The 22,171-nt window shown below is 52.5% G+C and overlaps 1 protein-coding gene across 1 annotated transcript in view; it reads left to right on the forward strand.

Moving 5' to 3' along the window:
• Positions 1-22,171, forward strand: part of LOC131380672 (voltage-dependent T-type calcium channel subunit alpha-1I-like) — a 99,127-nt gene that overhangs the window by 44,498 nt on the left and 32,458 nt on the right. The window contains exons 6-8 of the mRNA XM_058431135.1: positions 630-742; positions 2,672-2,805; positions 21,315-21,412. Of these exons, the coding sequence (XP_058287118.1) occupies positions 630-742; positions 2,672-2,805; positions 21,315-21,412 (345 nt within the window). The remainder of the gene's footprint in view (positions 1-629; positions 743-2,671; positions 2,806-21,314; positions 21,413-22,171) is intronic.

Genomic DNA, 22,171 nt, shown 5'->3' on the forward strand with positions numbered 1-22,171 from the left:
GAGACCTTCTGCCTGGCCAGGACTGAGGGGGCCCAGCCCCACCCCATGTGGTGCAGGCCAGGGCTGGGCTTGGTACGGGTGTTTTGGAGTTAGGTGATGAGCCCTACCTGAGTCCTAATCCTGGCAGTGGGCAAGGAGAGAAGGATGGGGCCATCCAGCCAATCTCAGCCCCACTGGAGGGCCCTCTGTGGGCTCCAGACCCAGGCCTTGGCAGAGACGGAGGGAGCATGGGTCACAGGAGGGAAAGGTGCTCAGAGAAGGGAGGCAGTGACAGTCAGAGGGTGGTAGTTGGGGTGGAGAGGCTGGGATAGCCCAGAGTTCCCTGACAGCCAGGCTTCCGGGAACCTCTCCCTTCCCTGGGCCTGAGGGGAGCTCTCGGGCTGGGGCAAGGAGTGGGGTCCTGCAACTGGGGGCCTGGTGGGTTTGGCGCATATGGCCATGTCTGTTGTGATGGGGGCAGACTGGCGCCACGGGCTTTGAGCTGTTTCAGGGATGGCACCCAGAGGGAGAAGAATGAGGAATGGGGTGTATGTTTGTGTGTGTGGTGGGTTGAGGGTATTACACTCTAGGGTGCACCCCAGCCCCCACGGGTGGTCCCACCTGCTGCTTTGTCCTTGACTTGGTGTGCACGTGGTTTGAATGTGTCAGCATGCTGGTGATCCTGCTGAACTGCGTGACACTTGGCATGTACCAGCCGTGCGACGACATGGACTGCTTGTCGGACCGCTGCAAGATCCTGCAGGTGAGCCGGCCGCCCCGCCCCACTGCCCGCCCCGCCCCGCCCTCATCCTCCAGGACCCAGCCTATGCCCCGCCCACTCCACACTCCCGCCCCTGTCCTGGCCTTGCCCCGCCCACTCCATGCCCCGCCCCTGCTCCGTGCCCTTTCCCATCCTGCGCTGCCCTACCAAGCGCTGCCGCACTCAGCCTCCACCAGCCGCACTCACTTGGCTGATCCTTCCTCACTCCCACCTGGTCTTACCTATTACCCTTGGGATCCTCTCTTCCCTTTATCTCTCCTCTCCACCTTGGAGCCTCTACCTTAGTCCAGGCCTCAATCTTCTCCCACCCGGGTGCCCCCACCAGCCTTCTCCTGCACCCCCCGCATGCACACCTGCAAAGCACAGTGACCCCGACTCTCCTCTGCCTACAACCTGCACTTCCTCCCCCATGCTCTTGAACTAGAGGCCGAGTTCACACCCCGCCCTAGACGCCCTTTAGGAGCGGGCCTCTGGTTTCACATTCCGTTATCTCCTGAGGTCCTGGGGTGGGGCTTGACCTTTGGTACCTGACATAACCCCATGCAGAGCATGTCTACGGGTAGCACAGATATAAGGGTTGTACCCATTTTACAGATGTGGAAACACTCGGTGCCTCTCCCTGGAAAAGCCAGATTCCTCCCGGGAGGCATTGCTTTCTGCCTCTTGGGTTTTTTTTTTTTGAGACAGAATCTCGCTGTGTCGCCCCAGGCTGGAGTGCAGTGGCGCGATCTCGGTTCACTGCAAGCTCCGCCTCCCGGGTTCACACCATTCTCCCACCTCAGCCTCCCAAGTAGCTGGGACTACAAGCGCCCGCCACCACACCTGGCTAATTTTTTGTATTTTCAGTAGAGATGGGGTTTCACCGTGTTAGCCAGGACGGTCTTGATCTCCTGACCTCGTGATCCGCCTGCCTCGGCCTCCCAAAGTGCTGGGATTACAGGCGTGAGCCACCGCGCCCGGCCTCTGCCTCTTGAGTTTCTGTAGGACTGAGTAGCTCCCAGGCAGCACTGGGCCAGAGTCTCCCCGGGCACTTGGTAAAAATCCAGACCTCTGACCCCATCTCAGACCTGCTGAAGCAGAATTTCTGGTGGGTCTGGGGTCCGAGTGGGTAACAAACTCCTCAGCAGCCCCGGGCCCCAGGCCTGGTTAGCCTCATGGTGAGTTCACCGAACAAGCACCTCTGTGTCCTCACCACTGGCCTAGCCCTGGCACACAGTAGGTATGTGGCAACTGTTTGTTGAATTGAGTTGGCTGCAGCCCTCACTAATCCTGGAAACCGGAATTCCGCCCAGTCTCCGCCCTCAGGAAGCATAATCTCATAGCCTCCTTTGTGGGCAGAGAAAGGCAACACTGAGGCCTGTGCCTGGGGGCTACTTTGAGACAGCTCCTTCCATGGGGGCTTTGGGGTCAGATCCACCAGAGTTTCAATCCTGGTTCTGCCACTTATCTGCTGTGTGACCTGTGGGGCAAGTTGCTTAACCTCTCTGAGTCTCTGTTTCCTCATCTGTAAAATGTGGCTACCCATGGGGTCCTTGGGAAAATTAGGAGAGAGAATGGGGGTCAAGTATGTAGCCAGTGCTTGGTAATTATTAGGGAGAATATGGGACGGCCCCTCACCCCGCCCCCACCTGGGGCTCTTCTATCTGTTCCCAGGCTTAGGGAACAGATTGAACGGGCTGTATGACCTTGGGCAAACTCATTCCCCTCTCTGGGCCACAGTCTCCTCATCTATGAAATGACTGCATTGGACTGGGATCACTGAGGTTCTCTTCCCGCCCAGGAGGAGTTTCCGGGTATTTCCCAGGCCCCTTGCATCCATGTGGTGTCCCCACCTCACACTGTGGCTGCAACCCCTGGGCCCTGCTCCGCAACCTCACCCTGTCCCTTGCTTCCCTCCTCCTGCCCCTGCAGGTCTTTGATGACTTCATCTTTATCTTCTTTGCCATGGAGATGGTGCTCAAGATGGTGGCCCTGGGGATTTTTGGCAAGAAGTGCTACCTTGGGGACACATGGAACCGCCTGGATTTCTTCATCGTCATGGCAGGGTAGGTAGTGCCTGCCAAGGCAGGTCCTAGCCTCTGGTGCACACCAGGCATAATTGAGAGAATCCAGGGCTTCTTGCTGATGGCGACGAAGTGGGATCACGGTGATGCGTGGGACCCTCCTGGACCCCTGGGCTGGGAGGAATGATGGACAGACAGACATTCTTTCCGCCCTTCCTAAGTTGTGCGTCCTCCAGCACTGCCAGCGGATACTGGGTGTGTTTATGCTAATTAACGATATGACCTTGAGAGAGCCACTGACGCTCTCTAAGCTTTCATTTCCTCATCTGAAAAGGGGAATAATAATAGTAGCTGCGTCAAAATGAGCACCCAATAAATGCTAGCTGTTAGGATTGCTATCCTGGATCTCTCACCACGCCAGAGACCGAGCACAGACTCAAGCACTGTCTGACTCCAGACTGTGGTTATTTCTACCAAGACACAAGCTGCCGTCAGGGACAGGCCTGGTTACAGCTGAGCCCGTCTGGAGCGTCTTGGACCCTGCTCTGGGCCTTGTGCCTACTTTCCTGGGTCAAACCCATCCATGAATTCATCCACCAACCAGGGACTGAACAACTTGCTCCCCAGTGTTGGCGCCGTCCTAGCTGCTGGGGGCAAGGAGGAGAGCAAGCCAGACAAGGAGCCTTGTCCTTCCTACTCCTGTCTTGGGCAGGCACCCACCTGCTATGCCAGTGGGCGTACCTTCACACACGGGGACCAGGGCACTGGGCAAAGCATGCGGTTTGCTGGGAGCATTTCACACAGGAGCCCGACTGAGCCAAGCTGGGGGCTTCCTGAGGAGGTGAAACGGGAGAGCTGAAGGATGAGGAGACATTAACCATGCCCAGGAGTGGGTCGTTATTAGGGCAGAGGAGAGAGAAGGCGGCTGGAGGATGTAAGTGTGTGTGCGAGAGAGGATGTGTGAGTGTGTGTGTCAGTGTATGTGTGTGACCTTGTGTGTAGAATGCTATCGAGGAGGTGTGACCTTTTTGATTCAGTAGATGCATGGCTGAGATGGGCAATCAGGGTGTGAGAATCCCATCAAGTATCTGCTAAATTCCACAGATATGTTCTGAAGTGAGGTGATTTGTTTCACTAGGGTTTTAAAAAAGTTACACCTCTTCTAAGCTTGCTTGCCCTCTCGCTTTCTCTCCTTCCTTCCCTCCCTTCCTTTCTTCCTTCCTTCCTTCCTTCCTTCCTTCCTTCTTTCTCTTTCACCCGCCCTTCCTTCCTTCCGTCCTTCCTTCCTTCCTTCCTTCCTTCCTTCCTTCCTTCTGTCTTTTTTTGAGACAGGGTCTCACTCTGTCACCCAGGTCGGAGTGTGGTGATGCAATCACCACACACTGCAGCCTTGACTTCCTAGGCTCAAAGGATCCTCCCACCTCAGCCTCCTGAGTAACTGGGACTGCAGGCATGTGCTACCAACCCTGGCTAATTTTTCTTTTATTTTCTATAGAGACAGGGTCTCACTATGTTGCCCAGGCTGGTCTTGAACTCCTGGGTTCAAGCTATCCTCCCACCTCAGCCTCCCAAAGTGCTGGGATTACAGGTGTGAGCCACCACACCTGGCCTCTAAGCATCTTCTCTCAGTCACCATATTCAGTTTTACAAACACATTGTCAACAGTCACTTAGGCCTGTATGGCAGCTACTCTGGTTTCCTGTGGTTTCCTGAGCACTGTATCCTCCTCTTAGGCACGTTCTTCATTTTCATTCTTATTCTGGTTTGGCTGGAGAACATCCTTAAGTAGCTTTTTTTTTTTTTAAAAGAAAAGGTGTTTGGATAGTGTCATTTTTCAATCTTGCCTGTCCAAACATATATTCCTTTGATCCTTGAGTGTGGACAGTTATTTGTGCTGTTGTAGAGTCAGAACACTGCACACATCCTGCCATTCAAACCTACATTATAGTATTGCAGGTGAGTCCAGTACAGATCTGGTTCCTCTTTGTTGGAAGATGACCTTCTTTTTCCTGACTAGAAGCTTGTGGGCTTTTCTCTTTACCTTCAGAATCAGACCTTTCTCTAGGGAAGATCTAAGTGGGACCTTAGAGAACTCAAGACTGGTGCTTTTGGCCAGGTGCAGTGGCTCACCCCTGTAATCCCAGCATTTTGGGAGGCCGAGGCAAGAGGATTCCTTGAGCCTAGGAATTTGAGATCAGCCTGGGCAACATAGTGAGACCCCATCTCTACAAAAAATAAAAAATTAGCTGGGTGTGGTGGTGCACTCCTGTGGTCCCAGCTACTCAGGAGGCTGAGGCTGGAGGCTGGGCTCCTTGAGCCCAGGAAGTTGAGGCTGCAGTGACCAGTTATCGTGCCATTGCACTCTAGTCTTCAACAAAGCAAGACCCTGTCAAAAAAAAAAAAAAAGATTCATGCTTTCCTTCATCTCAGAAGAAAGTTCTTCCATCTCTTCTTTGGCTATGGCCCATTATTCTCTGCTGTCTCCTTCTGGAATTCATGTTATATAGATATTTCTGTCCTCTATCTGTTGTCCATGCCTTTCCCCTTTTCTTTCACAGATTTTGTTTGTAATATGAGAGAAATCTTTGACTTGGGCTTCTGAATCACAAGTGGGCTTTTCAGCAATGTCCTTTCCCCTATTTACTGCCCCTATGGAATAATTCATTTTCCTCAGTGTCTTTTTAATTCTCAAGAACACTTCTTATTTTTGGATTTCTTGTTTTTCAGAGTACCTTGTGCCTGTTCTTGTTTTATGGATGCCTGCTCTTGTTTTATAAATACAATATTCACCTGAATCTCCTTATATACTAATTAGGCTTCTTAAAAGTCTTTTCATGATTCTGGAAGTAACGCTATTTCAAAGTATAATTTCTGAAAAGGTCAAAAAAGTGACCCTTACACAAATCTTAGAATGAACGTATACGGCAGATTTATCCAGCTCGTTAAGGAGTAGGGACTCAGCAGATGGTAATCAGCAGAATTAGGAAAACAGACATTGGAGAAAGAATGTAGGAAGAAAGTGAGATTAGAGTCAAAGCTGGTTAATAACCTACAGGGTAATAAACCATAACCTTTGGAGTTATCTTTTGGGCAGAAATCACATACATCTCTGCCAGATAAAAATCTACAAGTTAAAATGTAATTTCACAGCATCCAGATCTTTAGTGAAAAGGAAGTTGTGAATCAAACAAAGGTATATTCTCCCTGGATAATGAAATAATCTTTAAATGCCCTGTTAAATTATGCTTCACAATGACATTGTGAGAAATAGCGCCCTCCTTTTGCCGTATTTCCAAGTTCTAGGATAATTTTTCCTAACTCTTGTTTCAGGGAAGTCATTTGTTCTGCTGGCTCCACTGACTGACTCCCATGGGCACCCCCACGCTGCCCTTTTGACTTGAAGCATTCTGTATTGCTTAGCGATTCTTTCCTGTCTGCTCATATTTATAAATAAAGACGATGAGGCTCTAAGCTGAGCAGAGTGAAGAGCTGCCTAGCTTCAGCATCGTGGCGAGCTCAGTTTGACATCTTCTCTTGGTCCTCGAGTTGGGGGCTGGATGAAGCGAGGTCTGCAGGCCAGCATCCTTGGGAAATCAGGGAGGGTTGGGCATGGGGCTGACATGCAATGTGTGCAGTCACACAGGGCCCCACCCTTGGGTCCATACTCTGCTGTCACTATTTTGAAATTCTTAATCATTTATGAACAAGGGGCCCTCCCTCTTCACTTTGCACCAAGCCCCACAATGATGTAGGTGGTCCTGGCTGAGGGATAGATGCAAAGGAGACTTTTTTTGAGACAGTTTCATTCTGTCACCCAGGCTGGGTGTGGTGGTGCGATCACAGCTTACTGCAGTCTCGCCCTCCGTGGACTCAGGTGATCCTCCCACTTCAGCCTCCCAAGTAGCTGGGACTACAGGCACATGCCCCATGCCCGGCTAATTTTTTTTTTTTTTACTTTCTAATTTTTTTGTAGAGACAAAGTCTCAGTATGTGACCTCCTAGGTTCAAGTGATCCTCCCACCTTGGCCTCTCGAAGCGCTGGGATTACAGCTGTGAGCTACCATGCTCAGCTGACTTTTTTGCTAGAGTCATGAGCACTTTCACTGCCCTGCTATGTGCTGGATTCGGGAACTCAGGTGAACAAGACCACCCTGTGCTCAAGGGTGTTCCCATCCTTTGTGCCCAGGGACGGTGTGGGTGGAGAGGACAGGACAGGGAGTCACAACCCTGGCTCCAGAGCCCTGCCCTCCAGTCCCCCTCCCACCCAAGACCTGTCCCCAGAGACACCCACCCATCCGCCGAGACCTACCCAGGTCTGGTGCTATAAATGTTCTGTTTCCCGAGTAACTGGCCTATTTCCTCCCTTCCTCTACCTCCCCTTCCGCAAACTAATTACTAGCTCTTTCTTCAAGCTGTGGTGGCAGACATAGCACCTCCGAGTTGGAAGGTTCCTTAGAGGTCACGGCCTTCATCTCCGTATCTGGTGTAACCCTCATGGCAGGTGTGTCTGAGACTGGGGCCTGCCTCTGTTCCCAGGCTGCCCCTGCAGGGAGTGCAGTGCCTCACCAGGCGGCTGGTCTCAAACTAGGACATCAGAATGCACTAGAAAGCTCTTTCTTTCACGGAGCTGAAACTGATCTTCCTGTGGCTCCCACTGGATGGTACCATTCATTCATTCATTCACTAAATCGACCTTTATTGAGCATCTACTACATGCCAGGCCTTGTGCAGAGCAGTGGGGGCACGAAGATGAACAAGACATGCCCTTTGTGATTTCATGGAACTTTCAGTTTGGAAAACAGAAATAAAACACATCACCACAGCTAAAGTCTAAATTGGGATCCATGCTGTTGTCAAGAAGTATAGAGGGCCATCAGGTCATGGAATGGGGCCCTGCTTTTGATTGGGGGGTGTCACTGTATGTCACCCTGAGGGACAGACCTGGGGTAGGTAAGAGCTGGCCAGTCAGAGAGCTGGGGGAAAGGGAGTTTCAGGCAGGGGGAAGCATGCAGGAGGCCTGAGGGGGCGCATGAGGAAGGGAAAGGTGAGTGACAGGCGATGCTGGAGCCCAGGGTTTCTGTGGGGTGGATGCTAAGAGATGAGGCCAGAGAAGGGGCAAGGGCTTGATTGCACAGGCAAGGTCCAGAGGCTGCAGGGTTGGTGTCACTGACAAACTCACAGTCTTCCTTCAGAAGTTGGGGGGCGGTTCCTGTCCTCCTCAAGTCTCCCCTTCCAGATGAAATGTCCCCAGCCCTCCCACTGTTTGTCAAAGGACAGCGTTCATCCCTCACCTACTGGACTCGCTTCAGGCTGTCTCTGTCCCTGGCAGGAGAACAGGATCCCACCCTCCCAATGACAGCTTATGGGGTAGAGAGAATGGGCTGCCCTCGCCCCGTTGAAGTGTGGGATTGCGGTGACCTGGGGAGTGGCCATGCTCCCTTTTGCCATCAAGTCATGTTCACTCTCCAAACCAGGTCTCTCCCACCCTGGAACTAAAAGTCGGTGATTTTTAAAACCCACGTGACAAACTTTGCACTTACTGCTGTTGATTTCGTCTCACCGTGGCCTCTTGGAGTCCTGAGGCAGCCACTCATTCCGTGCACTTCCTATACTCGCACAGCTCAGGATAGTGAGTCCTGTGGCACTGCATTAGACTCTTCCAGTGTGTGACAAAGCCCCCGTCATCATCTCTATTTGTGTTTGGTTGAACCCAACTTTTTTATTTATTATTATTTTTTGAGACAGGGTCTCTCTCTCTTGCCCAGGCTGGAGTGCAGTGGCGCCATCTTGGCTCACTACAACCTCAGCTTCCCAGGTTCGAGCAATTCTCATGCCTCAGCCTCCCGAGTAGCTGGGATTACAGGCATGCACTGCCATGCTTGGCTAAGTTTTGTATTTTTAGTAGAAATGGGGTTTCACCATTTTGGCCAGATGGGTCTTGAACTTCTGACCTCAAGTGATCCACCCTCCTCGGCCTCCCAAAGTGCTGGGATTACAGGCGTGAGTCACTATGTCTGGCCAATCCTAACTCTTTGTCTGATCATTTAAGCTACACTTTTCTGCCTCTATCCATTAGGAGGTCATGAACTATTCAATCACATTCTTGCTGAACTTGAGACGTTCTTTATCTATGTATCTCCCTTGGTGCGTCATGCTGGTAATTCTATCTCCTCCCCCAGCCAGAAACAAAATGGCCATTGCCACCTGTGGGGAGGGGCCTGGGCACTTCTGTTAAAAGCTTCCCCAAGAATTCTGATGTCTGGTCTCTGGGGATGAGCCAGGGGTGGAAGGTGAGGCTACTGGGACCTCTCCAGAATGAGGCTTGCCAAAGACATGGCTGATGTGGGCCCTGTCTTGGATGAGTACAGAGAATAGGAGGTGCCTTACATATGAAAGACTTCGAAAGCTTCTGACTGTGTGGAGAATGGAACAGCTGAGGGCAGAGTGTGCACAGACCAGGAATGGGAACTGCCCCACTCCCCAAACACATGCACAGCCTTTCACCCCTTCTCAATGCTCCTCCAACGTCAGGGAGCAGCAGGATCACTGGGGAATGTGTTAAAAAGCAGATTTCTGGCCTTAGCTCAGGGATCCACTACCAGCAGGCAGGCAGGCAGAGCCTAGAAATCTGCATTTTAACCAAACGCCCAGGTGGCCCTGATGTGGTCTGTGGGCCACCTATGGAGAAACTACAGCTCATTCTACTGTCACAGCAGCCTCTAATCAGGAGCACTGAAAGGTAGAGGTTATGATTCCCAGTCTGGGAACCGCAGGAAGGGAAAGAGAGATAGGGAGGGCTCCATCTCTGCATCTGTGTGCAGGATTTGAGTAATTCTCATGACAGGTAGAAGTACTTTGTGAACAGAACAGTGGGGACTCTATGTAAGAAGTTCTGTGATTGGCTGGGCACTGTAGCTCATGCCTATAATCCCAGCACTTTGGGAGGCTGAGGCGGGCAGATCACCTGAGGTCAGGAGTTTGAGACCAGCCTGGCCAACATGGTGAAACCCCATCTCTACTAAAAATACAAAAATTAGTCCAGGTGTGGTGGCTCACACCTATAATCCCAGCATTTTGGGAGGCCAAGGCGGGTGGGTCACCTGAGGTCAGGAGTTCGAGACCAACATGGTGAAACCCTGTCTCTACTAAAAACACAAAAAAGTTAGCTGGGCGTGGTGGCAGACACCTGTAATCCCAGCTACTCGGGAGGCTGAGGCAGGAGAACTGTTTGAACCCAGGAGGCGGAGGTTGCCGTGAGCCCAGATCGCTCCACTGCACTCCCGCCTGGGGAACGAGAGTGAAACTCCATCTACAAAAAAAAAAAAAAAAAAAAAAAAAAAATACAAATTCAAAAATTAGCCGGGCGTAGTGGCGTGCACCTGTAGTCCCAGTTGTTTGGGTGGCAGGAGAATAGCTCGAACCGGGCGGTAGAGAGGTTGCAGTGAGCCAAGATTGCACCACTATACTCCAGCCTGGGAGACAGAGTGAGCCTCAGTCTCTAAAAAAGATCTTCTGTCATCACCCAATCCAGTGGTGTGTGTCAATTGTTCCAGCTACTCGGGAGGCTGAGGTGGGAAGATATCTTGAGCCCAGGAGTTAGAGATCAGTCTGGGCAACAAAGCGAGAGCCCATCTCTTTAAAACATTTTTTAAAAAAGAATTTCTATGATCATTAATAGTATTAATAAAGTAATATTAGTAACTTAGCACCTTGGCTAGAGGGTGAGAAGGAGAGGCTGGGTTAGGACTTGTATCCTGGGCTGAGTGCAGTGGCTCTTGCCTGTAATCCCAGCACTTTGGGAGGCCAAGGTGGATGGATCGCTTGAGCTCAGAAGGTTGAGACCAGCCTGGGCAACAAGGTGAAACCACAGCTAAAAAAAAAAAATGTGTGTGTCTGTAGTCCCAGTTACTTAGGAGGCTGAGGTGGGAGGATTGCTTGAGCCTGGGAGGCGGAGGTTGCAGTGAGCCCAGATGGCACCACTACACTGCAGCCTGGGTGACAGAGTGAGATCCTGTCTCAAAAAAAAAAAAAGAAAAGAGAAAAAAAAAGTTTATTGATTTATTGTACCCTGGAAACATGGTCTCTGGAATGCATGCTGGGAACAGCTTCTCCACCCTGACTCTTACAGACTCTTGGGAAACAAAAAGCCACTAAGAATTGTTCCTCAGCTCTGGGCTAGGGCTTTCTAGAAAGATCAGGCAGGTATGTCCCTGCTGAGGTTGCTGGCTGAGAGTTCCTTTTTTCCAAAGTGCCCCATCAGTGGGACTTTAAAAGGCAAAGGTAATTTAATTCTCTGATGCCTCCTCTAGGAGTGTGATAAAAATAAGGATGCTGACTGCTGAGTGCTAACACTGTGCATTATCCTGTTGAATGGTCAGACAAGCCCTGTGAGGGCTGTGGTCAGTTCCACCTCACAGATGAGGCAGTGACAGGAATAACTTGCCTGAGGTCACAGGCTGGTAAGGGGCAGAGTCAGGAGTCGAACCCAGGGAGCTTAGCTCCACCAGCTAGGATTGGGTCCTGGTTCAGTGTGACTTGCTAGGTGTATTTGTCAGGGATGCATTTGGCTGCAAGTAATAGAAAACCCAACCAACAGTGGCTCAGGCAAATCCTGAATCCGTTTTTTTCTGACATAACACAAAGTTCTGGTTACTGGTGATAGTTCTGCAGTGTGGGGGCTGACATCCTTGTGATTTTCCAGGCCTTTCTTTCATGGTCACAAGGCAGCCGGTGAAGCCGTGGGTGTCATGTCTGAATTAAAGACAGGAAGGAAGGGTGAAGAGTGACAGGGCATGTCCACTTGGATCAGGAAAATGAGATTTTCTTTCCGGGATCCTTCCCTTCCCTAGTGCATTTGGCCAGAACTGGGTCTGATGGACACCTGAGTGGCAGCAAGGCTAGGAAAGCAGAAAGCATCATTGAACTTGGCTAAATCAAACAAGAGTTGTTCCTTGGGTTCAGGCAAGATCACAAGAGAGAGAATGCACATCATGAGGGCACTCCGAGTCAGCCACATTCCTCTCCTCAAGCCTCAGTTTCTTCACCCACCCTCTGCCAAAGCTGTGGCTCTACCATGTCTCCAAGCCCTGGTTAGAGCTTCTGGAGCTCTCCCCGCGCTGGCTGGGCAGGGGCAGGGTTCTGTTGAGATCTCTAACGTCAATACCAACCTATGCAAGCTCCACGGAGCCCAGCGCCTGTCAGTAGATCCTGCTGTGGTCATGGGGATCAGAAGGCAATCACTGGGATGCCCAGAAGCCTTTGGAGCTGGCCTTCCTGCACAACTCTGTGTGCACTATTGGTAGGTAAGGGAAGACCTCCGAATGTCTTGAAGCCCAGGGCACCTTTCTAGTGTTGTCATTGACTTTACACTCTGATCTATCCGGGACTTACAGATCTGTCTGCCCTGCGGCTGTGGATGCTCAGATGCACTGGGTGCTCAGAGGGCAGGGCCAAGGCTAGTCATCATCCTGAAGTCCCCAGAGCCGTGAAGGCATCCATTACATGTTTGTTTCCTGTCTGTTGCACCCAGGCACGAAAGAGCTAGGGAGAGGATATCTGGAGCCATTTTCTTTAAGCTGAGCTGCCGTTGGGTGGGCGTGGACCGGGTAAGGTTCCAGTAGGAACCTTAGTGTGTTTTTCTCATTTGCATATGGGATGGGGTGGGAGAGAGGGTGATGGTCATTGTGGAGGCTCGTTTCCATGGAAACAGGATGGTAGCTGCCATGTGTGATGTTGGGGGAAGTCACCAGAGATTCTCTGGCCACTGGCTGAGGTGCCTGACACGAGTCAATCATGAATCAGGAAGAACTATCTCTGTTACATGGGACAGAAACTCTGAACCTGGTTTAAGGGAATCAACCGTCTCCTCTACTGAAAAGCCAAGGAGTTTCCAACTTCAGGGCCCGTTTGCTCTAGAATTCTGAAAGATGTCTTTAGATGATGTGTACGCCTATTCCACAGCTCTGCTAGTGTGTGCTGACTTTCATCCCTGGAGCTCTCACGGTGGCAGGGTGGTGGCAGGCATCTTGGGGCTCAGAGCTGACTCCTTCCAGTTCAGACACACCTTTCCTTTCCTAGCAGTTCCAACCAGTCCTGGAACTGAGCCTCTTTGGCTTGGATTGGCTGGTGTGGGGCATGTGCTCATCCCTAAGCCAATCACTGAGGGTGGGGTGGGCAGAGCTTCTATAGGCCAGACGGAAGTGAAGGCTCAGCCCTGGCAGGATGTGTCAGCTGTGCCCCTATCACATGGCTGAGGGTGGGGAGGCTGGTCAGGGAGGCTGGAAAGGGATGCTGGACAGGGAGGATCCCAGGCCAGGCCTTGTTACTCCTGGAGTTCACAAGGGTGCCTTGGCTGGTGGAAACCAAGCCGTTTAGGTGGCCTACCATGAACTGTCATTAACTGACTGAGCTGGGCTCTTTTACACCCATGATGGCATTACATCCTGACAATCCCCAGAAATTAGTATTGTTAACCCCATTTTGCAGATGAGAAAATGGAGTGTCAGAGAGACTGGTAGCCTGCCTCAGGACACACTCAGCCTTTATGGATCAGATCTGGGATTGCTCAGGTCTGGCTGCCCCCAGGGCTCGTGCTCACCCATGACATGAAGGGGTTGTACCTTTCCAGAGGCTGAAATACAAGCAGTTGATTTGCCTCTGAGGACTTGGAAGCCTCACTAGCCCTCGGAAAGCAGTGAGGTGAGTCCCCTGAGAGGAACATTTCCCACAGGCTCTGGTAGAGCCGAAAGCATCTCTGCCCCACACAGAGCCCACTCTCTGGTTCCCAGCAGCCGTTCCCACCTGCCATGCTGCCAAGACTACTCTGGAGTAATGGAGCTAAGTTTCACGGGAGGCAGACATCATGAGGCATACACTAAAATTATTCATTGTTTATCTGAAGCTCAGATTTAACTGGGAAGCTTCTATTTATCTGGCAACTCTACCCAGAGATAAACCACTGGAGTAAAGTCACCTGAATGGAGGCTTGGAGACAGAAGGTCCAGGTCTTCTGCCACTGAGGTTCCCGAAGCTGCCCTGGTTCCCACCTGCCTGGGTTCTGTCTTTGCAGCCCATCCTTCAGCTTTGTGGCCAACCCAGCATTCTTCCCCCAAAACCTCCCTGTACTCTGAGCTTGGCCTGAGTTGGTTTCAGAGCATCAGTCAGCTGGGCTTAATAACCTCTGTTCTTTGGCTTCATAGGTTTGTGTGAGGAACTATGGGTGTTGCTGTGGTCTGAATGTGTCTCCCATAGTTCATGTGTTGGCAACCTAATCCCAAGTGCAACAGAGTTGAGAGGTGGGACCTTTAAGAAGTGGCCAGGTCATGAGGACTCAGCCTTTGTGGACGGATTAATGCTATTATTGTGGGAGTGGGATGGTTATCATGGGAGTGGTTCCTGATACGAAGGATGAGTTTGGCCCCTTTCCTTTCTCACACACACTTTCTTGCCCTTCTGCCATGCGATGACACAGCAAGAAAGCCCTCGCCAGATGCGGCTCCTTGATGTTGGACTTCCCAGCCTCCAGAATCGTAAACCAAATTAATTTCTTTTTGAAAAATAAATCATCCAGTCTTTCTGCTTCTGTTATAGCAGCAGAAAATGGACTAAGACAGGTGTCTTAGTCTGTTTGGGGTGCTCTAACAAAATACCATAAACCGGGTGGCTCATAAACAACAGAAATCTAGTTCTCACAGTTCTGGAGGTTGGGAAGTCCAAGATCAAGGTGCTGGCAGATTCAATGTCTGGTGGGGGCCACTTCCTTATAGATGAGTCTTCTCACTGAGTCCTCACTTGAGTCCTCACATGAAGGGGCGGATGAGTTTCCCTTTGCCTGTTTTAAAAAGGTGCTAATCTCATTCTTGAGGGCTCTGCCTTCATGATCTAATCACCTCCGTAAAGCCCCTAATACCATCACCTTGGGGGATAGAATTTCAATATATGAATTTTAAGTGGATATAAACATTCAGACCATAGCAATGGGTGAAATGACCCATAAATCATGAGGTGCTGGCCACAGTCAAGGGTTAATGTCATTAATCCCAAATCCTCTCCATTATTTCCTTCCTCCTTTTCTCCCTCCTTCCCTCCATCCCTCCACAGAACACCTACTGTGTGCTGGGTCCCCGGATATTGGCAATGGCTGGTGGTCTAGTTATCAACCAACATAAGCCTGAGTCATCACAGAGCTGCCTCCTGACAGATGATCTGTGATTTCCAGCATCTCAGCTTCCCTTCCATTAGCTACATCTTAAATCACATTTTAAGAAAGCCCCCGTGGGCCCCTTGTGAAGATTGAGGAAACACCCTATTTTTATCAGCCACACACAGAAATCATCTCCTGGGCGGGGTATTTCCTGGAAAGATGTTAAATCTCAGTCATTTCTTGTGGCTTCTTGTCAGCTCCAAGCTTTTTTTTTTTTTTTTTCTTTTTTTCTGATCTTGTCCCTCAAATTATTTGTTTGACAAACTCACACAGGGAATCCGCCTCTAAGTCAGAACCTGGGCTGGACACTGGGGACCCAGCAGGGGCTCTGAGCCAGCCCCTGCTCTGAGGAACAGGGACAGGTGCCCAGAGGTGCCCTCATAGAGGATCAGTGGGACACCAGGCAGAAGAGCTCATCTCTGCCTGGGGGTGGGGTCTGGAGAGGGCCTCATGTGATTCGTGGGCGCGTGTGAGCTGAGGTAACAGTTGAGGCTGCGATACAATAATAGCTCACATTTCTTGGCTGTTCCTCGTGTGAGGCCCTGTTCTGAGCACTGGATCTGTATATGAACACGTTTCAGGTCAGTGACTTGCCCAAAGTCACATGGCACACAAGCAGCGAGCTGGGATAGGAACCCAGCTCTGTACTCTGACCATCGGGTAGCACTGCCTTGGAGGGTGCTGGCCCTGGTCCGAGTGCTGTGGTGGGCATTGTGCCTTCCACCTACCTGGTCAGCAGAGGGTAACGCTCCTGAGCTAGAGACACTGGCCTGCTCCGACCTTGCCGGTGACTGATGCAGTGGGAGAAGGGGCAGGTCACACAGGGCTCCTGGGTCCCTTGATACCTGGCTGTGGGACATGGATCCTTTCTTTTTTTTTTTGAGACGGAGTTTTGTTCTTGTCGCCCAGGCTGGAGTGCAGTGGTGCAATCTCAGCTCACTGGAACCTCCGTCTCCTGGGTTCAAGTGATTCTCCTGCCTCAGCCTCTTGAGTAGCTGGGATTACAGGTGTGCGCCACCATGCCCAGCTAATTTTTTTTGTATTTTTAGTAGAGACGGGGTTTTGCCATGTTAGCCAGGCTGGTCTTGAACTCCTGACTTCAGGTGATCCACCTGCCTTGGCCTCCCAAAGTACGGGGCTTACAGGCATGAGCCACCATGCCCGGCCTGACATGGGTCCCTTCTGTCTCAGTTTCCTCATCTGTAGTGGGTGCTGTAATCCAACCGAGAAAGAAGTACTTGAGGGAAGGGATATGAAGCTCGTGGCAGATAGTGAGTGCTCAGATAACCTTTCTAAACCAACCAGGACCCTGAGTTCCAGTTGACAGAAACACAGTACAAGCAGGACCTAGAACCCAAAAGGAAGGCACTGGCTCAAGTAACCGGGGAGAGCAGAGGGTAGGTCAGGGATCTAGGCTCAGCTGGAGGGAGGTCCTCCAAGCATGTGGAGAGAGCCCGCCTCTCTCCAGCTCTTGCTTCAGCCTTCCTTTGTGTTGGCAAAATTCTCAGGCCAGCATGGAGCCAAGGTGGCCTCTGGGTTTGCAGGCTGCTGCTTAGCCAGGGAGAGGGCCTCTTCCCTGCAGTCCCGGCTCATGGGCTGGGCTGCCTTTGTGGCCCACCTGGGATCACATGCCTATCCTGAACCAACCATGGTGGCCCGGCTGGGGGCATGGGATCCTCTGGTGGACCAGGCCTGGGTCTCTGGACCTCTGCTAGGAGCCAGGAGCCAGGGAGGGAGGCTCTTCAAGGAATAAGGTCGGAGTAGCGGGTGCTGGGAAGAAATGATGTCCACCCTTTCTGCCCTCCTTCGCACGGCCCCTCTACCAGCCTGACCACATGGGAGCCCCTCTCCCCAGAAGACAGCCACCTCCTCCTGGGGCGACTTCAGGATGGAAGCGCTCTCTTTAAAGCAACATTACTTACCTAATTAAGCGCTTAGGAGCTGGCAGGAGGTAGTGGGGAGGTTTTGTTGATTTCTTTTTTAGACTTTTAGCACTGAAGTTGCGTGAGAAAGTAACTGTGTAATTAGGAATTAATTTCTCACTCCTGTAAGCGATGTCTTATTTGGGGCCTGAGGGGAGTCAGCCCACAAGGCGGCCCTTCCTTACCTTCTCTTTTTGGAATGTGGGCAGGAAGTCCCAGCTGTCTTGGCTGTCACTGGGGTGGAAAGAGGAGAAGGGGAGGGAGATAGCTTCTTCCATCCCAGGTGGCCCTCAGCAAAAATTGAGACGTGGTGCTCATGCCTGACACGGCACCTAGGGTGAGCAGAGACTCGGGGGAGATGGACTGAGCCCAGATTATGGAGGCCCTTGAAGGTCTCTTTGTTCTGAAGGCAAGGGGAGTCACTGAGGGTTTTAAGTGGGAGTGACACAGCTAGGTCTGAGTTTAGGAGATTTCTGCTGACTGAGGAAGGGCTGTAGGGGAGGAAGCAGGGGGCAGGAGGGCAATTGGGAGGCTTGTGCCACTGTCGGGACAGAGGGAGGGTGATCCAGGCTAGGACAGGGAGAGTGGAACTGTTAGCAAGATGTCCCAGGTTGGGCCAATTGGTGCATTGAGTCATTGTCAAGACAGCGAGGTTCCCAGGACAGAGACTTAAACCCACAATTCTTCCCTCCCAACTAAGTGCTCTTCCCACTTCCCTCCTCTCTCCCCATCCTTGTCCTGTGTCCTCCTTTCTATCTTCTTCTGCTCAGAGAAGGGTAAGAACTACCCGATTCTTCACTGTGCCGCTACTATGTTTCTTCTTCACTAAATGCATTTATATGCCGTCTTATTCCCCCAGACAGGAGATGCAGCCACCGCAGAATACCCGCAAATGGTTCATGAAGTGAAGTGAGAGTTAGGACCCAGGAGAAACATTTAAGCAAATGGATTCCCTGGAAGGATCTACAGTGTCAACATCTTTCATGCTGCTAAGAACTCAGTAATTCACATTTCCTTTTTTGACTTGGTTGCCAGGAAGCTCAGAGCTAAGATCTTGACACCAGATTCTACAGGAATGTTTTCTTGGGGGAGCTTTTCACCGGGGTCTGAGGGCTGCACCTGGTGGATTCTCAGGGGAATTTGGGGAATGTTTGCCACAAACATAGACTGCAGGTGTGTTCCCGTGCTGAAGACCCAGAGGGTCATGTATGGGATGAAGGAAAGGGGCTGGGCCAGTGTGTTGCTCCAGGCCTGCCCTATTTGGACCAGCTCAGATTGTCTGGGAGCTTCAAATGCACTGCCAGGCAGCGGCTGCCTCCGTTCCCCTCCAAGATGGGGGCAGATGGCGGGGAGGTTGCCCAAGTCTGAGCCAAGAGCACACGTGTTTGATCAGCCTCCTGCGGCAAGGCTGGGGTCTGGGAGGTGTTCAGACCCTAAAGTTACTAACTGGGTCATCGTGGGCCCCCCTTTGACATCCAGTCACAACTTGTATCTCATTGAGGACCCCGGGATCAGTCTCTTCCTGCCACCCCTTGTTGTAGAGAAACACAAAGTGTAAGAAAACACTGTTTGTCGGCTGGGCATGGTGGCTTATGCCTGTAATCCTAGCACTTTGGGAGGCCAAAGTGGGTGGATCACCTGAGGTTGGGAGTTCGAGACCAGCCTGACCAACATGGAGAAACTCCATCTCTACTAAAAATACAAAATTAGCTGGGCATGGTGGCACATGCCTGTAATCCCAGCTACTCAGGAGGCTGAGGCGGGAGAATCGCTTGAACCCGGGAGGCGGAGGTTGTGGCGAGCCGAGATGGTGCCATTGCACTCCAGCCTGGGCAACAAGAGTAAAACTCTGTCTCAAAAAAAAAAAAAAAAAAAAAAAAAAAGAAAAGAAAGAAAAAGAAAACACTCTTTGTTATCAAGGGGCTGAATTGTGCACGAGGGCATTCTTGTCCCCCAGCCTATCTTGGGGCAGGGGCCATGGTTGGTGTCCTCACTTAACTGAGAGCCAATAGTCCTACACTGGGCGGGGAAGGTGCAGCCTGCTGGCCGTGTAGGGGAGAGGAGTTAGGGACCAGCAGGGGGTTGTCCCAAGGGCTCTCTCAATGAGCCAGTCATGGATGTGGCTTGCTCTGGTCCCGGGTGGAGTGGAGGGAGGCTGTGGCAGGAGAGAATAATGTGCCCACGCTCAAATGAGTGGAGATTGAAATGGGTTCCCACAGGTAAAGAGAACAGTGCCCGGCACCCAGTAGGGTCTCAAGCAGCCTTGCTTTTCTGTCTACCCATCCATCTTTCAGGCATCTGTTTATTTTCATGGCGAGGCTTCATGGGGATGGGCACAAGTCCCCGATGAGCGCCTGCCAGAGCCGGGCAGGTGTGCCCTCTGGGCTCTGGGAAGGCAGCACGTGGGTGGGTTCAGTCTGGTGTGGGCTGGGAGCCCCCACCTCCAGCTCGCCCAGCAAAGCATGAACTGAGCCTGAGGGGGGTTCCCAGCTCTCCCTAGGGACGGACTCCCCCCACCCCGCCCCCCACAGGATCTGGAGAACCAAGGCAGGAGAAAGAGAGGCTGCATCTGTGGGGGTGGGGCATGGTGGGGAGGGCTGGCTGGAGCTGGGCCTGGCTGCCTGCGATGGGACTCGGCAGCCCTGGGCCCCGCGGGTGCCAGCGCCTGTTTGTGTGCCTGTGTGTGCCACCCCCGCAGCCCCTCCGTCACACGTGTCTCCCGGCTGCCTGGAGAGCTCTTTCTACAAAATGTGAAAATGACAGTTGGGCTCACCCACGCGCAGAATCCTCATGCAGTCCCGCTCCCTCGCTGCCCCTTCCAGGTCACCCTTGGCCCTCACTCTCTCTGCCTAGCTGCTGCCCCCCCCCCCCCCCGCACCCCTCCTCTCCCCGCCCCTCCCCCAACCCCCTCTTCCCTCCTCCTGCTCCTTCCCTTGCCCCCCTCCTCCCTCCCTGCTCTCTGCCAGCTCCCCCCTCCCTCCTTCCTCCCTCCCCCTCAGGTCCCCAAGGTCTCTGTCTCTAGCTCTAGGTCTCTGTCACTTTTTTGGGTCACTCCCCCTCATCTGAATTTATGCTTGAGTAGGAGTGTGCATGTAGAGGATGTCCAAGAAGGGAGTGAGTGTGTACGTGCAGGTGTGCAGTTGTGTGTGTGTATTTGTGCTTGTGTGTGCGGGTGTGTGGTTGTGTGCATGTGTGTGACTGTGCAGGTGTGTGACTGTGTGTGGGTATATGGTTGTGCGCATGTGTGTGACTGGTGTGTGACTGTGGGGGTATGTGGTTGTGTACGTGTGTGTGACTGTGTGAAGGTGTGTGACTGTGTGAAGCTGTATGACTGTTCGGGTGTGTGGTTGTGTGCCTGTGTGTGACTGTGTGTGTGTGTGTGTGCAGGTGTGTGGTTATGTGAATGTGTGACTGTGCAGGTGTGTGATTGTGTGTGTGCGGGTGTGTGGTTGTGTGCGTGTGTGACTGTGTGCATGTGTGACTGTGTGTGGGTGTGTGGTTGTGTGTGTGTATGTGACTCTGTGTATGCAGGTGTGTGTGCGTGTGTGCACACAGGTGTGGAGGTGTGTGTGCATGCGCGCATGCAGGAGCCTGAGCCTGCACTCCAGCGGGTGGGGGATGGATGGTGGTGGCATTTCAGGGAACGAATGGAGCTTTCACTCAATGACTCTTCAAGCAGCGGGAGGGGGTGGCGGCTTCACAACAGTCGGACAGGTTTGTGCAGCATGTAGGAAAAACCTTCATTTCCTACTGACAGTGGTGACATGGGTGGTGACAGGTGGAGCTGGCAGCAGCGCTGAAGTCCTGGGGTGGGAGGTGCCAGGGGAAGGGTCTGGGGGAGGGGGGCGGGGGGGTCATCCTGGGAATGCAGGCCGAGCCCATCTCCCAGTCCCCCCCCAACTGAGGTTTGCTGTGCTTCCACTGTGAAGGGACCTCAGTAGTCTGCCTCTTGAGGGAGATCTGGGAAGACTTCCTGGAGGAGGCAAACTGCCTCCAAAAAGCTGCAGGGCTAGTTGAGCATGGAAGGAGTGTGGGGCGTGGAGCTGTTTGGTGCAGGAGATGTTCCTCCCGCTTTCAGAGGCTGCTCTGGAAGCTGGGGCTGACATGGGCCACGGGCCAGGAGGATGGGCCTGAAGGGCAGGAGCCACCTGGCACAGCGCTGGGCACACAGCGGGGGCCCAACATCTGTGCTCCCTTCACGCTCTCAGCCCTTGCCCACATCTGTCACTGGCGCCATTTACAGAGGAGGAGACAAGGGCCACCAACCCCAGGCCACATGTTGGCCGGGTGTAGCTGGAGATCTGACTGCTGTCTTTACTTGCCCTGTCCGGGCAGGTGTGCGCAGGTGGCTGGAGAATGCTGTGACCCAGGCCCTGGCCCCAGCTGGCCTCCAGCACCATCCCTCACTCTCTCTCCTTTCTCTGCAGGATGGTCGAATACTCCCTGGACCTTCAGAACATCAACCTGTCAGCCATCCGCACCGTGCGCGTCCTGAGGCCCCTCAAAGCCATCAACCGCGTGCCCAGTGAGTCAGCCCCACCCTGTCCACACATTCCTGGCTGATCCATCCCTGGCCAACCCATCCCTGGCCTACCTAGCCAATGCCCATCCCCCACCCTGCTTCATTCACTCGGAGAAGACTGACTGGGGCCCGGGTGTGCTCAGGGATCCTGCGGTGTCTGGACAGATGTGCCCTGCTCCCATAGAGCTCATGGGCCTGAAGACACTGGCAGGTGGCCCCGATGCCTCTGAGTCCCAGGAGAGCCTGGAGAGCATGCTGGGGAGTCTGGCTTTTCAGGGACAAAGGGTTTATGGGGGAGTGGTCTTCATAGGATGTCAAGGCGAGCACCCATAGGAAAAGAAGCTGCTTAGTTTGAAGGAGGACATCGTAGAACATTTCACTGGGGCAATGAAACCTGACTCTCTCACTTGTGCTGACTGACTTAGAATTTGAGCTCTGTCACCCACCCACCACAGATCCATGTACCTACTCACCCATATGCCTAGCCACCCGTTCATCCATCCACCCATCCACCTATCCACCTGTCCATCCATCCATCCATCCATCCATCCATCCATCCATCCATCCACCCACCCATCTGTCCATCCATCTACCTGCCCACCCATCCACCTGTCTGTCCATCCATCCATCCATCCATCCACCCATCCATCCATCCATCCACCCAAACACCCTCTCATCCATCCACCCACCCACCTGTCCATCCATCCACCTGTCCACCCATCCACCTGTCCATCCATCCACCCACCCATCCATCCATCCACT

This window comes from Hylobates moloch, unplaced genomic scaffold (genome assembly GCF_009828535.3).
Source record: "Hylobates moloch isolate HMO894 unplaced genomic scaffold, HMol_V3 SCAFFOLD_19, whole genome shotgun sequence".
Lineage (NCBI taxonomy): Eukaryota > Metazoa > Chordata > Mammalia > Primates > Hylobatidae > Hylobates > Hylobates moloch.